Below are 16,384 nucleotides of genomic sequence, written 5' to 3' on the forward strand. Positions count from 1 at the left end.
GGCCAGACGTGGGACTGAGATCTAAAGACTGATAGCGAGCTGAAGATAGGGTGTTGGGCTGGGTTTCATGTCGTCAAAATCCCTTCCAGATTGTTCATGTGGATACTACTTTCTATTTTGTTTGCCTGTTTAAATTAAATTATTTTCAGAAGATCTTTGAAAATTTCTTGTAAATGGTGAGAACTTTAGAAGAATTTTTTCTTTTTTTTAAATTTGTCAGTTTCTAGAATACTGAACAAGACCTGGTAGAGCATTACAATTAGGAGAAATGTCTGGGCTGGTTCTGCCTCTGCTCGGTTGGGGATGGAGGGGGAAGAATGGGTGGAATTGGATTATTTTTACAGTGCAGTGAGCTGGCTAAGTTCCATGGAAGGGTTTTATTTTATTTTTATTTTTTAAAGATTTTATTTATTTATTTGACAGAGAGACAGCCAGCGAGAGAGGGAGCACAAGCAGGGGGAGTGGGAGAGGAAGAAGCAGGCTCCCAGCGGAGCAGTGAGCCCGATGTGGGTCTCAATCCCAGGACCCTGGGATCAGGCCCTGGGCCGAAGGCAGGCGCTTGACAACTGAGCCACCCAGGCTCCCCCATGGAAGGGTCTTTTAAAACTCAGTTGGCTGTGTTGGGTAACAGATTGAAGCTTTGACACCGTTTGGCTTAGATTGAAGAATTGGGGATCTGTTCAAAGAATTAATGATGCACTTGTTTATGAAAACAGTGTTTTAAGTATAACAAGTGAAATGTACTCTGCGCTTCCCAGCTGATCTATTTGGGTGAAATCAAGGGTGTCAGATCACGGACCTCGTAGAGCAAAGGGGAGAGAGGAGAAGAACAGTAAGTCAGAATGTATCTGGGCAGGAAAGCACAGCCCCCAAGGAAACCACTTGTGTTTATGACTAATGGTCTCATGATCCCCAGGCTCCCAAGTATTCGCTGTGTTGCTAAGGACAGACCGGGTTCTGGTAACTGCTTCATAGTGTTTATAGCTAAGGCCCGTGTTTATCTGCTGTCAGGCCTCTCGCTGAAGCGTACGGGGCACAGGATTAAATTTATGCAGAGTTGTTCCCTGAGGCCAGTTTTGCAGAACACTTCTTTTTTCACTTATGTGAAGTTTCTGTGAGAAACTAGTTTCTGTTGTTTGCTTTTGAATATGATTTCATCAGTTTTCTCTATAACCACCAAAAAATATTACTGACTTGTGTGACTGGTTCTGTTTTATTAAGTTTATTAATAATTTTTTCTAGGCTAGCAGTAGTCAGTAGAACAATGAAGAGATAAATCTGTCAAGAGAGAAATCTGTAGAAAATCTCAAGGCTATTGAATATGTTAAGTTCAGCCAATAGACAATGTGAAATGTGAGGTTTGGATTATTTACCTAAATTCTCCGGCATAATCGTGTGGTACACCTACAGACCATTTTTTTTTTTCTGAGACCCTTAATTTACTTTTCTTAAACATGCATCTCAAGGTAAAACACCTGCAAGGTCCCAGAGACCTGGAATAATCTAGATTTTTAGTTTACCTAAATTGGCCACGGTAATCTTCACTGCCTTTTCTCTTTCTTTTTTTTTTTTCTTTTTTTTAAAGATTTTATTTATTTATTTGACAGAGAGACAGCCAGCGAGAGAGGGAACACAGCAGGGGGAGTGGGAGAGGAAGAAGCAGGCTCCCAGCGGGGGAACCCGATGTGGGGCTCGATCCCAGAACGCCGGGATCACGCCCTGAGCCGAAGGCAGACGCTTAACGACTGCGCCACCCAGGCGCCCCTGTCTTTTCTCTTTAAATAGTGTTAGCTTTTTTTTCCTTCAAAAGCTTTTTCTGAACTAACCCCATCATATATAGCTATTGTGTCATTTTTTTGATACAGAATGAAGAAAATTTTCTTTAAACATCTTTGTATCCAAAGTAGTTTGATGTGCAGCCGACGATGATTGTCTTACAAGTCTGGGGCATAGACGCACTCTGTCTTCTCCGTGACTCGTGATAAAGTGTTGAATGACCTTTTGCCCAACAAAGATACGTTTTTACTTCGGGGCTCAGCTGGTCCTCGTTCAGTCCAGCTGTCCAGGCGTAGGGCTGTACCTAACCCCGCCCTCTCTCTGCCCTGTAGGGAGCATCGCCTGCCTCTGGTGGGATCCTATTCAGCGGTTACTCTTCTCAGGAGCCTCTGACAACAGCATCATCATGTGGGACATCGGTGGACGGAAAGGCCGCACGCTCTTGCTGCAGGGCCATCAGTGCGTGACCGTTTGTGAGGGTGGGGACAGGATCGGAGTCGGGGCGGTGCAGCATTCATAGTCTGCTACTGCTTTCTCAAACCCCATCAACTGCTTTCTCAAACCCCATTGGCTGGGGCTCAGTCCCTATTAACTACTCTTCTGTGAGTCCCGAGTATCGATGCCGTAGAGCAAAAATAGAGCCCAAGGTCTTCTTCCTTCTTAGTCCAAAGAGCACTTGCCACCCGCCTCTCCCAAGGAGTCACCCTGTTGAAATACCTGCTTAGGGCACGGGGGGGTTAAAGAGGGCAGATGAGGACTTTGACCGGGGAAGAGTATGTGGAATGCCATGCAGAGCCCGTCTGGAACTGGATGCCTGACTTGTTCTTTTATTCTGCAATGTAGTGTGTGGGTGTGGTTTGATGCAGTCACCTAAGCTAGGACCCTGTAATACCCAGGCTCTTGCCTTCTGGTTTTGAGAGGGAAAGGACATTGGCCTTGCCTTTCCTCCCCGTTGGTTAGGCTGTCGCTGTTTACTGTAAGCACAATCAGGTTGAAAAGTAGCCAAGGAAAGATTCCTTTTTTTTTTTCTTTTTAAGATTTTATTTATTTATTTGACAGAGAGAGAGCACAGGCATGGGGAGCAGCAGGCAGAGGGGGAAGCAGGCTCCCCACTGGGCAGGGAGCCCGATGCGGGACTTGATCCCAGGACCCTGAAATCATGACCTGAGCCAAAGGCAGACGCTTAGTGACTGAGCCACCCAGGCGCCCAAGGAAAGATTCTTCACACAAGTCTGCAGGGCAGAAGATTGTTTCCTAGGGCATCCGGAGAAGGAGTCTGACAAGCACACAGGAAGGGGGCAGATTTCGCCCCATCGTTGTGTGTGCGTGTGTGTGTGTGCACGTGTGCACACGAGTGAGCGCGATGGGCACGTGTGGGTGTATCAGTCGTCTCTGTAGCGTCACATCACCTGTTCTTAGGCATTGTGTTGTGGTGAGGGAGTCACCCCTCCTTTGCTCTTTGTTACGAACAGGTAGGTGAGTCTTGCGTGCCTGGAAAGGAGTGGACCACAGCGATTGGTCCTGAAAACCATAGCCATCGTCCTATCTGTGGCCTGCAATTCTGCATGACTGACTTGAAAGTAGTGTTTATTTCATAGAAACTCTTAGGCTGTGTAATAAGTCACAGAGCGCTGATTCACGTTTAAACTAGAAGCCACAATACCATGCCAAATCGTCAGTGATAAAATGCCAGCCACTGGTTCCAGCCAGGGGAGAGAGTGGAGCCTCCATGGAGACAGTGTCTGTTTCTCCACATTGAGACAAGTGACCGATGTGTGTTGTTTGCAGCGACAGAGTGCAGTCCCTGTGTTACCTTCAGCTCACCAGGCAGCTGGTCTCCTGTTCCTCGGACGGTGGGATTGCAGTGTGGAACATGGACGTCAGCAGAGAGGAGGTAAGAGGGTGAGCAGGGCAAGGCTGAGCACCTGGCTTCTCGGCTTCCCACCCTGCTGGCTCTCGATGCCGACCAGGTCCCAGCCCCAGCCCCTCTCCCTTGTGTTTACCGGTCATTGTCTAACAAGGTCCTGCGGGCCACTTTGCACCGCGTCCTCTCCCCATGTGTGAGTTTCCGCAGCGACAGGCGTTGCCCACGGACTGAGCCTGTGGGCTGTTTTCAGTCTGGAGACGTACACTGAGAACACGCTGGAGACAGTCCCCCGTGTCACCGGGGCACGCGCTGTGCACTGCCCTGGGAAGCTCTGTGGTGGTCCCACGGCATCCCTGTTCCCCGTTGCTCTCGGAGGCCTGCTGTGACTAGTGCCAGGGACCTCACCAGGCTCCTCACGTTTACCTGGGGAAGGATATCTCTGTTCTCTGCTTTTATTTTCCACTGAGCGCGTGTCGACATCGTGTTCTCTTCAGGAGACCTGAGTTCTAATTTGCTGGGGCCGCTAACTAGTTGTGAGACCTCGTTTAGAGGCGTGTCTCTCCGAGTGTCTGTTCCCTCCCTCCATAAAGTGGAATCGTTCAGTGACATAACTTCCAAAACCTCTTCTAGTTCTTGAGACAGATATACTGATTGTCTCAACAACCTCGCCGTCTTCTTTTAAATTGAGAAATAATTGACACAACATTACATGAACTTCAGGTGTAAACGTAGTGATACAGCATTCGTATGTATTGGGATGTGATCCCCACCGTGAGCCCAGTTAGTGTCCAGCACCACCCATCGTTACAAAACTTTTCATTCCTTGTGATGAAGAAGGTAAACTCCATAATCATGTAACCGTGAAGGTGGGAATCTTGCTTTTATTTTGTAACTTTTTTTTCTAAGAATTTATCAAGGCTAGGAATAGTGGATTGAAATCTAAGTAGGTAAGCCCTTAGGAGACCCCCAAATTCTTCACCTTTTGACCCCCTCCACCCATTTCCCCCACCTCCAGCCTTCTCCTCCAGCAACCACCAGTCTGTTCTCTTATCCATGGGCAACTTGGTCTTTTTTTCTATTTTAAATAATGCTGCAGTGAGTGTTCTTGACCTTGTCATTATGTGATTGTTCAATTATTTATTTCAGACAGATCTCTGAAAATAGACCTTCTGGGACAAGGAGATGCACATTCTTAAGGCTTTTTATAGATGTTGTCAGATGACTTCCAGGCAGGATTTCCATTCTCATGTCCGCCAGCACGGCTATTATCTGTTTTTTCCAGCCTGTGATGTAAATAGCAGACAGGTTGACTTTTTGTTGACTCAGAAGAGATTTTAGAGTGTGAGGGACTAAGGACTTACGGTGTAACTTCAGACGTTTCCTGAGCCCCTACAGAGTGGCCGGCGAATCTGGGAGCAGAGGCGTATGCATCATAAAGGGCCTATGACGCTGCATGGCCCTGCGCACGTGCTGTGTGACGTCATGGGAGTGGTGCCGGGGGCAGAGGCCAGGGTGCTGCGCCCATCGGAGCAGACGCCTGGCGTGGGTGCACCATTCCCGCCACACTCCGCACACATCTGTTTCGTGTCGCCTCTGATTACTTGGGAGTCTCATTTTCACTGGATACACCTGCGTCTTCAGCATACCACAGAAGACGTAATCAGGCGACATGACTCATTCCAGGCTTTCTGGCTACCGTGCTCTGTATGCAGAGACTCTTGCCTGTTTTTAGTAGGCTTGTCATCTCATGAAGGAAATAGACTACCCTATAAATAATAAAATAAAGTCCATAAGGTGGAGAAGTTGTGACTGCTAGCTTTTCTACCAACCTCGTGAGATGAGTTAAGTAGAGGAAATCTTGATTACCTGTGTGCTGGCAAAATATTTGGTAAGGCCTGAGGTAACTCATTATTAAATACATATAACATTGGCTTAATATTAATTATGGACACTTTCCTTACAAAGATTTATTTTAACTGTGTTTTACAGTAGCTGCTGGTTACAGCGATCGAGAACAGCTAGTATACTGTTTGGTTTCTCTTGGCCTGTTTGTTTTGTTGTTGTCGAGAGCACAGAAAACTCGGAGGCTGTGTTCCCAGCTCATGTGGGAAGGCGACTCCTGGGCCAGTGCTGCTGGTGCTTCTCCTAAGGGCTTACCTACTTGGATTTCTGTCCACTATTATCCTTGGTAAACTCCCTTAGGGAAAAAAAGTAACAAAATAAAAGCAAGCTTCCCACCTTCAAGGTTACACGATTGTGGAGTTTATCTGTACGTCTAGGGGAAGAAAAGACAGCCCCATCACTCAGGCTGCTTCCCGTGTAGACGGTTCTGTTTTTATCATTTGTGCGAGACTCTCCCAGATCACTGACATGCTGGTTGGTAACATATCGCACTCTACTAGCTTCTCTCTCTCAGTAGTTGACAGTGTTGGTGGGGAAGCCAGTTATGTCAAAAAGATGCATTATTGGGGCACCTGGGTTTCAGCTCAGGTCGTGATCTCGGGGTCCTCGAGCCCCACATTAGGCTTCACGCTCAGTGCAGAGTCTGCTGGAGATTTTCTCTCTCCCTCTGCTCCCCCAACGCACACTCTCTCTAAAATAAATAAATAAATCTTTTTAAAAATGCATTATTTTTAATAGTCTTATTATTTTTTTTTAAACCAGCTTAGTATAGTGCAAAGGGAAATGGCCTATGATCTATAAGGTTCTGGCCCTGGGTTAGGATTTGTGTAATTGTGGGACTTCCTTAGGCAAAGGCATACAGAACTAGTCCCAGATTCTCTAGCCCCACGCTGCTTGCTTGGAATTTCTTTCTGAGTCACCTGGAAGTACAGATTGGGGCAGTTGCCTCCCTGCCAGATCATAATTAGAGGGGCTGCTTTCTGGAAGTAGGCATGAAATGGAAATGAGCAGTAATAATTAGAATGACTCCCCTTTAAAGGAGAACTTTAACCTAGCAGATCGCAGGGTGTGTCACGGCACACAGTGGTGGATGCGGTCTACGTTAGTACAGCGGGGATTATCGCAGGGGTTGGTACTAGCGCGGCGGGGGAATTGTTCTCGTGACGTCACCTCTGTGCAGCTGTGGCAGATGGAGCAGAAGGTAGGAAAGAGTGAAGGAGAATACTTGATAATGTTCTCTTTTGCTTTTCTTAGAAAGGAGAATTTTTTCTCTGTAGGGAGTAAGCATATAACACGATGGTTCGTGACAGCGTAGAAAGTGACGGGTATTTCTTATAATAAACTGTCCCGGAAAGCCTGTTTATTTCTGATGGTTTTTGTTTGTTATCTCAGATGACTTCATGCATCCCTTTCTTCCTTTGAGCCCCTCTCCCCTCCAGCTCAGCCAAGTAATAGTGTTTCCTAAACCCCTGGACAGAATGGTGCTCCGGAGGGTAAGGACTCGGCTCTGTTGGTGGTCATGCTGCAGAACCACGTGTGGAGACGCTCACGTGGTCAGACCCAGGAGACGGCCGTGCAGCTGCTGTGCGCATGCGGCAGACGGGCTCGGGGGCTCGGGCTGTGCTGCCGCATCGCCTGGGGTCGCCCCCGCGCGCTCCGCACGTACAGGGCAGGGTCAGAGCCACGGTCTCTGCCTGCAGAGTGAGGCTAACGTGGCTCTGGAGCTCCGGGGGTTGGGGGGAAACTCCCGTGAAATAAGGCGTCGCAGATCCTCAGAACATTGCCTGGACTTAGAGGACACGTTGTCTACCAGGCACCGTGCGAGCACTTCACCCATATTTGCTCGTTCCCTCCTCACACCCTTACAAGGGGGTTACTCCTCCTTGAGTCTTGCTGCCATGAACACGTCCTGTGCTGTGTCCTGAGTGCATGTGGTGCTGTGGGAGTCCGGCCGGCCCGGGTCTCAGACGTGAGACCACCTGTGTCCCCTCCCCTGTGCTGCTGGCGGCAAGACCCACCGTGGGGGGCGTTGTGCACAAGCGCTGTTCCCATTCGCCCTTCCCTGTGCTGTGGAGCACGGAAACAAAGAGATGATTCTGCATCTAGATGGTAATCTTTCTCATGGAGGTGCACGTCTCTGTCGTTCTTTCCATCCTCCTTCTTCAGTATGTCCCCGGTAAAAGAACCTCTGTTCTGTCTCAGCCCAGTTCATGCGATTTGGGAGTACTCCTCCGCCCCCACCAAGAAATACCTTTGTCATGACTGTCATGTGTAGAAATATTTCCAGTAACATATCTAAAATAAGAAATAGGAAAGTCAAAAGTTGTGATGCAATAGGAACAAAATAAGGAAGTGTGGCACCGGTCCTGGAAGCCCCCAGAAGGCCCGGTCTGAGTGTTAAGCCCTCTGTCTTTACTGCCTGTGTTTGAAGGGTCGGTGTGGTGCGGTGTCTGTGACTCTCCCAGCATCGTCTCCTCTTACCACAGATATTTTTCTTGAGCATCCCAATTTCAGGATCAAAAAAGGATTATATTATCATAATCTTTGGTTTAATTGATAGAAATGCATGTTTTCTGTTGTTACTGCATATATATAGTGATAAGTGATTGAGGTTAAATAATAGCTTTGAACCGTTTCATCTTGTAATAGGGTACAATTTGTGGGGTTTTTTTTTTTTTAAGATTTATTTGAGGGAGAGAGAGAGTGCCGGCATGGGTGGGGGGAGGGGCAGAGGGAGAAGCAGGCTCCCTGAGGAGCAGGAAGCCAGATGTGGGACTCGATCCCAGGACCCTGGGATCATGACCTGAGCCGAAGGCAGACGCTTAACCGACTGAGCCACCCACAGGTGCTCCTAATTGGATACAATTTTTAATGGTTTGTTTAGAGAAATATTTTCTATAAATATTTCAATATTTATAAATAAAAATTTTATTTCAATAAAAATTCATTGAGAACCTAGTCTGTGACAGGCTATCCATACACAGAGATGGGCAAGCCTGGTGAATAATAGGTTAGTGGCAGAAAGGAAATGTGCATAAAGGATGATAGCCGAGAGCGGCCCGTGCTGGAGCTGGGGCGGTGGGGTGGTGTGTGCACACAGGAGACAGTGCCAAGCTGGGGCGGTGGGGTGGCAAATCTGTGTGACACGAGACCCACCTGGAAGAACTCCCCTGTTGGTCACCCTGTGACCTCACAAGACTTCCCACATGGTAGTTCACCAGATTCTGTAAGAAATGGGCTGTCACTCAACTAGAAATAGATATTAAACAATATCCGGCACAGAAAAGAAAGACATGAAGACAGCCCTGAGGAGTTCACAGTGAAAACTGAATTACTCCTTCTTATCTATAGATTAAAAATCGAACAATCCTGTCAACATTGCTAAAATGAGAGAGATTACTGAAAACACATAAGAGTGAATATGGCAACAGCTGTAATATATTGAGAAGTTTTTAAAAAAATGCTAACAACCAGCAAGGTCTGAAACTGTTGTATTAACCCTGAGAAATCCTAGTAAAAAAGGAGATGCTCCAGTGGTGGCTTTGACTTTCTCCTTCCCCAGGCTCCTCAGTGGTTAGAGAGTGATTCTTGCCAGAAATGCGAGCAGCCCTTTTTCTGGAATATAAAGCAGATGTGGGACACAAAGACGCTGGGGTTGAGACAGGTGAGTAGCCAACGTTGAATTGTCACTGGCTTAATCAAGTATCTTGTTCTTTGTGGTGTTAATCTGTCCTTTTGCTTGGAATCATACTTTTTCCTATAAGTGCTATGAACTCTTGCATTCTTGATATCACTATCTGTGTAACAAACCATGAGTGGGACCTTTCCTGGGGCCAGCGAGATCTTACCTAAGTGCTCCATCGCTTGTCCAGCGCTGGAAAAGCATGGATGCACGGGAAGCACCGAGAGCCTATTTGTAAGTACATGAAAGATCCTTCGGTTAGGAGTATTGCTTGTCCAAGTCAGTGTTCCGTGCTAACCATGCACAAAATGAGAATGAAGCGGGTCATATGGTTGTAAACCTTATGCTTTCACTCTGTGAAAAACGTAACAATCTGGCCCTCACTGGACTACTGTGACACTAAGAATTTTGTATTATTCACAGATTGTTCCATTTAAGTGTACCTGGAACATTTTTATTAAGCATGTTTCTGGTACTCTTTTTTTTTTTTTTTTAAAGAAACATGTCCCAAATAGCCTATAGATTTCAGAGACGCCCTTATCACTAGAATTCATGTAATTCTAAAGTTCTACAAAAAACGTATTTCTACAGCAACCTTGAAGGTAGCCCACTCAGATTGAATATGAATTGGTGCAGGTAAGTAAAAAAGAATGCTGATTTTATTTCTTTGCACCTCTATGAGGGACTGGCCTAAAGTTTGTGTGTGTTAATGAACTTTGTTTAATGTTACTTACAAAGCTACTCTCCACAAGGTCTGCTGTGAGACTGGCAGGCAATGCAGGGGTGATCTTAGCATTCCTCTAACATTCTGATGCTCGGAGATGGAACCCGAGTTCCGTGGTCAGCCTGCTTCCCGCAGTGCATGCCTGCTGGTAACTGGTGCATTGTAACTGATGGGCGAGATAATCCCTACTTCCGCAGGAAACATGAAGAAATTAATTTCCATCTTATGAATTAACTACTAGAAGAGAGAGGAAAAGTATGGGTCACTTTTAGTGGTAAATGAATATGACAGAATTAATAACCAGACTCTTTTGAATGTTCTTGAAGCTTATTTCTAGGATCACAATTTGAAAGATTAAAAGAAATAATAAAACATATGATTATGGATATTAATTTCTTCATAAGGTCATATTACATTATTTCAAAACTTTTCTTTGATACAGGAATAGACTTTTTTTTCCTGAAACCTCTAGTCATTTGAGCTCCTAAATGAACTTGAAGTTGGTTTTAATAATGTAATTTGTGGACATCTAGACAGATAATATGAATGAATAAAAAGCAGTATTTGACCAATAAAACAGGGATCGTTGGAAATCCTTGGCAAGTGTAGACACTGTCTGTCTTTTATGTAAATGGGTACACTGAACGGGGTGATAATAATTCAGGGCGAATCTTCCCCACGCCCATCCCCCTACACTGACGGGACACCGGGAGCATCAGCAAAAGTTACACTCCTCCTTTCCCTCCTTCCGGTCCNGCTGAAGCATCACTGCCGGAAGTGCGGGCAGGCCGTGTGTGGCAAGTGCAGCAGCAAGCGCTCCAGCTACCCCGTCATGGGCTTCGAGTTCCAGGTCCGGGTGTGCGACTCCTGCTACGACTCCATCAAAGACGAGGAGTGAGTGCTTGTGGGTCTTTGTCTTTCTGGGCGCCTGCAGGGGGAGGAGCCTGAGAAATGACACGAATGTGTTTCTGTGCACCTGTTCGTCTCTGCCCAGCTGCATAACCCGCTCCTGGGGAGGGCCTTCTGTCCTGGCTGCATGACCTTAGACCTCTCCCGAACACTGAGGAGTGCCGTTGCTAAGACAGTGCGGCCGTTGAGCAGCGGGCCATGCCTGAGCCCCCGCAGGGTCAAGGCCAGCGCACACAGAGGCAGTGCAGAGCCGGTGCATGCAGGGCCCCAAGCTTGGCTCACGTGTGCCTGGGAATTTCCTTTTCTTTGCCTTTCCTTTGAATCATCGTAGAAAGTGCTCGACTGGCAAAGCTTGGCCGAGGCCCAAGTTGAAAGCCAGTGCGGCATGGCTGGTGTCGGTCCATGCGTGCTCCTCGGGAGGCTGGGGCTGTGGGCGCAGGAGCAGAGCGAGAGCTGGTGCCGTGCGAGCCGCTCCTGCAGGGCCCAGAGCTTGGGGAAGCCTCAGCCTCCTCGTGGGGGACTGGCCCTCGGGGCAGGCGCGCCTGCAGTGCCGTTCCTCTGCACTACGAAAGGCCCTCGCTCTATGTCTAGGAACACACCAGCCTTTGCACTAAAAAAATACAAATCAGTTATTTAGTTTTAGAGGGGAGGGGGGTGGGGGAATGGAATAGGCCGGTGATGGGTAGTAAGGAGGGCACGTATTGCATGGAGCACTGGGTGTTACACGCAAACAGTGAATCATGGAACTCTACATCAAACACTGAGGATGTACTGTATGGTGACTAACAGTAAAAAAAAATTATCTTTAATTTTTTAAAAAATCAGTTATTTAGAGAGTTTTGTCAAACCTTATATAAAACAGTCTTGCAGTTTATCCTTTCTGTCCTCTAATTCTAAACAGTTTTCCAAACTGTAGCCACATTTTTAGGGGTAAATTTTAACACTATCATTGTGCTGCTTTTATGTTGCAAGAAAACTCTTCCGTCAGCTGTGGCAACAGGTGAGCTTTCAGCGGTCTCTCTTCTCTCTTCTCTCTGTTAGTCGGACTTCTCTGGCGACCTTTCATGAAGGAAAACATAACATTTCCCACATGTCCATGGACGTTGCTCGGGGACTGATGGTGACCTGTGGGACCGACCGCATCGTAAAGGTAACCTGCTCGCGTGTCCCAGCGAGCGTGAGTGTGTGTGTGTGTGTGTATAGAGTGTTCCGTGAGTGTACCGCAAACAGACGGCTGTCAGTCCAGTCTCACTTTCTCATCGGCAGGCTTGCCTTCCCTTTTTCTAAGCAGCCATGCAGCCTGGAGCAGCATGAAAACCCTGAGTTTGCGAGTTTCCGGGCGCGGTGGCCGCTCCTTCCAGGGGGTTCCTGCGCCACCTCCGTCTCTCAGAGTAGCTGCTGGGGCCTGGCAGCCCGGGGTCGCCGTCGGCCCCCCCCCGGGGGTCCTGCCTCCCCAGAGGGTCGGGGCGTTAGCCGGCCCCTGTCCCTGGTCATCCTTCCCCGCCTAGTGTTCCTCTCCGCCTGGACAGGTTTCCTCGTTGTAAGAAATTACCAGATGCTTTTTCATTAAGTTCCTCGGGTCACTAACACAGAAACTAAAAGCAAGTGTTTTGTACTGAGTTGTGAAACCATGACACACTTTATTTCATAACTTTTTTTTTTTTAATAGCGGCTTTTCCCAGTAGGCTTTTTATTTAAAATGAAATTAAATTTACAGTAAAACATTACTATGTAATTTTCAGGTGTCAAGATACCACTTAGAAGCTTTTTTCACATTTTAGCGTCCTAAGGGGCTTTGTCTCTAGATCTTGAGAAGGTTTTGAGATGAAAGAATGAGTTCTTCTGTCCCCCTTTTCAAGTTTAGCAGCTGTTCGGTGTGAACTCTGCGTCCGGACCCTGTGATGAGCGCCGCCTTCTCTGGCGTGTTCTTTCTCTTGCAGATCTGGGACATGACGCCCGTGGTGGGCTGCAGTCTGGCGACCGGGTTTGCTGCACGCTGATCCGGGAGCCGGGCGAGGCCTGCGCCTTCCCCGCGGCCCCTGCACCAACGCAGCCCTTCCCCGTGGGCCCGTGGCCCCGCGGTCACGGTCCCATGAATGGACGGTAGCCACTAAAAAACAAAGCAACACTTTTAAAAAGAAAAAACATGCCAGGTGTGTTCATCTGTCGTGGTTCCCTGAGGAAAGGAGTGACTTCAGTGAGACTTCCTCGCGGACAGTGAGCTCACGCGTGCTGAAGGAGTCATTTGGCAAAGGAGAGTGTTAGAGGAAAAACTATTGAGCAAAAGCGTTAAAGCTTAGAACGTTCTCAAAGCAGTTCCAAGTGCAAACACTCTTCCCCTCAGACTTGCTGGCCCTGCACGGGCTCCTGTGGCTCTGTCGTTAGAGCAGGGAGGAGGGGAGGAGGACTTGCTCTTTCCCGAGGGGTGCAGGAGGACCCCAGGAACCCAGAGCTCTCTCCTTCCTCACTGGCAGGACGTGACTACTCTGTACACGTAGTGATTCTTCTTCAGGGTCTCTGTTCTCGTCAGGTAGCGCCCTCATCCGCACTCGGTGTTTGGAGCGCTCCATCGTTCTCCCCCCGGCCAGCCAGGGTGCCAGGGGCCAGCCTTCACACTGTTCCTAAGCGAGCCGTAAGATTTCTTTATTAGCCTGGACGGCCCACATCCTTCCCTTTCCCCCAGATGTGCTCTGAGGACAAAACGTTTTTATGGTGCTGTTATCATGGGAGTCACACAAGCCGCCTGACTTTATCTCACTGCTGTCAGTAAGGACTCGTGGGAAATGGAAAACCAGCCCAGCCAGCAGCATGATGGTGAAGGGAGGTGATCGTCTGCTCCATGGAACAGCCCAGTCCTCCTAAAAAGACGCATTCTGTGTGTAGTTCCAAGATGGGCCCCTGCGATATTGTGGCAGTTTAATAATAATAATACGCCTCAGAAAAGAACTCCAAAGCTTTTTAAACTATGTTGACTTTTCGTTGTAAGGAACATTATTACCATCTCATAGAAGGGAATTAGTAACCCAGAGCTGTAATTGTTAACCAGGTCCTGCACAGTAATTCCTAATTCATAAATTGCTTTCATAGCAACTAGTGAATTCTCTTGTATCAAATGGCGTTTTAAAAGTTTTTGGCCACGTAGTACCAGGATGGGGAAGAGATGGGGCATGGGGGGGGGCCCGTCTTTTAATATTCCAATATTTATTTCTTTGATTGTTTTTAACAATAGTACACATACCTATTACTTTAGGGCTATGCAAGTGAGTGGAGAGAGGCCTGCTTTTCTTAAAGACAGATTTTAAGGTAGATAGCAACAGTATTTTTGTTAGTCTTACTAGTGGACATTGATAAAAACCCACTACTGTGTCACTGTGTTGGGATCATATCAAGACATCATGGTGGTTCTATGTGATACCATGAAGGGATTAAGTCTTTTTTTTTTTTTTAAACAACAACTGAGAGGGACTATAATGTTTAAGACAGGTAATTTAGATGTTTTACTGGCCAAGTAACACAAATAATAAGGAAAGGAGGTCAGGCACCTCATATTCTAGAATGATCTGCATTAAAAATTGACTTGCTTTCAGAAATAAGACTGAAGGGTTTTTGTTGCTCTGTATAATTTTTGTGTTCTATCACCTGGCAAAGGTGTTTCCTTGAAAAAGTTTTCGTAAGCTGTTTGCGAAACGTATGATAATACAGCTTGGAAGGAAACTGGAGGGATGGGATCTCACAGGGCAGTGTTGAATGTTCTCGTTCAGTTAATGGTCCAGCTCATACAAAGGTGCTATCCTGGGGATTTCGTGAAGTCCTGAAAGGAAAATTAGGATATGATCTGTTTCTTGCCATGTGGATGAGTACTGAACTGTGGTTTCTGTTTGCCTTTAACTTCTGTAAGATGTGATTTTATAAAGTCTGTGGTAGACTGAGCACAGTATCACGCTGTAGCTTTCAACCTTCTTTTATTTTAAAAAATCCTGAATGAAAAACCCAGTGTTCTGTAGAGAATAGAAGGTTGTGAAAGCACCTCTGAAGGGGTTAAGCTAATATAAGTCAAAGAGGAAAGGCATTAGGTGGGGAAGAATTGGAGAGGGGTATCTGGAAAAAGAAAGAATGTTTTCATTAACTTTCTCTCCAGCAGAGCCTATTAGCACTTTTCTTTTTAAGAACACACATAGCAGGCTTGTCTTGTCTCTACTACACGCTAGGGAGCAAATGGGGTAATATTTTTTATAGAGGTGGGCAAAAATTATTTTCTCAGTTCTGCTGACTGGACACACAAGGAAGCTCCAGCTAGGCTTCTAGTTATTGCCTTATTTTGATCGCGTTACTCTTAAACGGGGCATTTAAAATAGCTCTTCAAGTAACAGTTCATGGGTTTTCCATTCCTGAACACTCACGCTAATTTCTACAACTAGGGCTTCAGAAGTACAGAATGTTAGAGAAGATCCTTACGTTTTAGATTTAGTATGTCTGCGGTAAGGAAATGTCAAACCTTCATTCGAGACATGTTCTCAAATTGCCCTTTTTTTTTTTTAGTGCAAATGATAGAAAACCCCCATGGCATTTGCTGGAAATAGATTATTCGGTATACTGTAAATCTCTGTTTATGATGTCCTACTTCTGTCCTGCTGCCTGGAGGAAAGGAACAAAAAATCGCGTTCTAGCACGTGTCACCTGATTCTCCCCTTAAGAATTCAGTTTGCCACTACCTACATTTTTAAACTGTTGAAACTGGCCTAAATATGTAATAAATTCCATGGTGACCCAGACCCAAGGAAATGTTTTCCAAAATGAGGTTTCATTCGGTTACTTCTCCTTCCGTTCCTGGATCTGGTGTCTTCTAAAATGTAAGGAACCAGTTACTATTAATGATGAACCATCTGCTCATTGTAAATGTGAGGTTTAACAACTAAGTAATACATGCTCTATGTATTCAAGTGTCTATTGCTTAATTGTTAATTGTGAGCAGATTACTGAATGCCTACTCTTTTCTGCAATTTACTATACAGTAACTCTTTGAGTAAATCGTTTCATTGTGCAACAAATTTATATTAGAATACAATTTAAAGTGTTTTACTCTATAGTCTTTTTGACTGGGGAAGCAAAGGGCAATGTTGATTAGTACATTTTGTCTTGTACTAGCTATGTTTCTATAAGATATGGTGCCCCGTGTATCCCAGAGAGTTAGAAAACTTTGTTCTTTGCTCCTGTTTGTGGGTTCTGTTTTTGTGGGTTTTTTTTTTTTTTGAGAATATACATACACAATAAAATGTTCCTTGCTTGTTACTCTGTTGCTTAATGTAGCTTTTGTTTCGTTTGATGTGGACATAGGGCAGTGATACGAGCCACCGTGTGTTCAGCACACTCTGCCTGCTCTGTGCTCTGCCTGCATTCTGCTATTCAGTCCTGGCAACGCTTCTGCAGGGTGTTACTGTCCCTGTTCCACAGATGAGAAAGCTGAGAAAAATCCTGTCCGTCGGTCCGTCTGTCTGACTTGAAAGCACTTGCCCTCTCCATACCA

At 46.3% G+C, this 16,384-nt stretch overlaps 1 protein-coding gene across 1 annotated transcript in view; it reads left to right on the plus strand.

The window, feature by feature from the left end:
- Positions 1-16,149, plus strand: part of WDFY1 (WD repeat and FYVE domain containing 1) — a 46,504-nt gene extending 30,355 nt beyond the window's left edge. Inside the window, exons 7-12 of the mRNA XM_040639839.1 lie at positions 2,109-2,235; positions 3,565-3,670; positions 9,108-9,209; positions 10,715-10,845; positions 11,902-12,010; positions 12,801-16,149. Of these exons, the coding sequence (XP_040495773.1) occupies positions 2,109-2,235; positions 3,565-3,670; positions 9,108-9,209; positions 10,715-10,845; positions 11,902-12,010; positions 12,801-12,860 (635 nt within the window). The 3' untranslated portion in view covers positions 12,861-16,149. The remainder of the gene's footprint in view (positions 1-2,108; positions 2,236-3,564; positions 3,671-9,107; positions 9,210-10,714; positions 10,846-11,901; positions 12,011-12,800) is intronic.
- Positions 16,150-16,384: the final 235 nt, after the last annotated feature.

Source organism: Ursus maritimus, unplaced genomic scaffold (genome assembly GCF_017311325.1).
Source record: "Ursus maritimus isolate PB19 unplaced genomic scaffold, ASM1731132v1 scaffold_1, whole genome shotgun sequence".
In the NCBI taxonomy this organism is placed as follows: domain Eukaryota; kingdom Metazoa; phylum Chordata; class Mammalia; order Carnivora; family Ursidae; genus Ursus; species Ursus maritimus.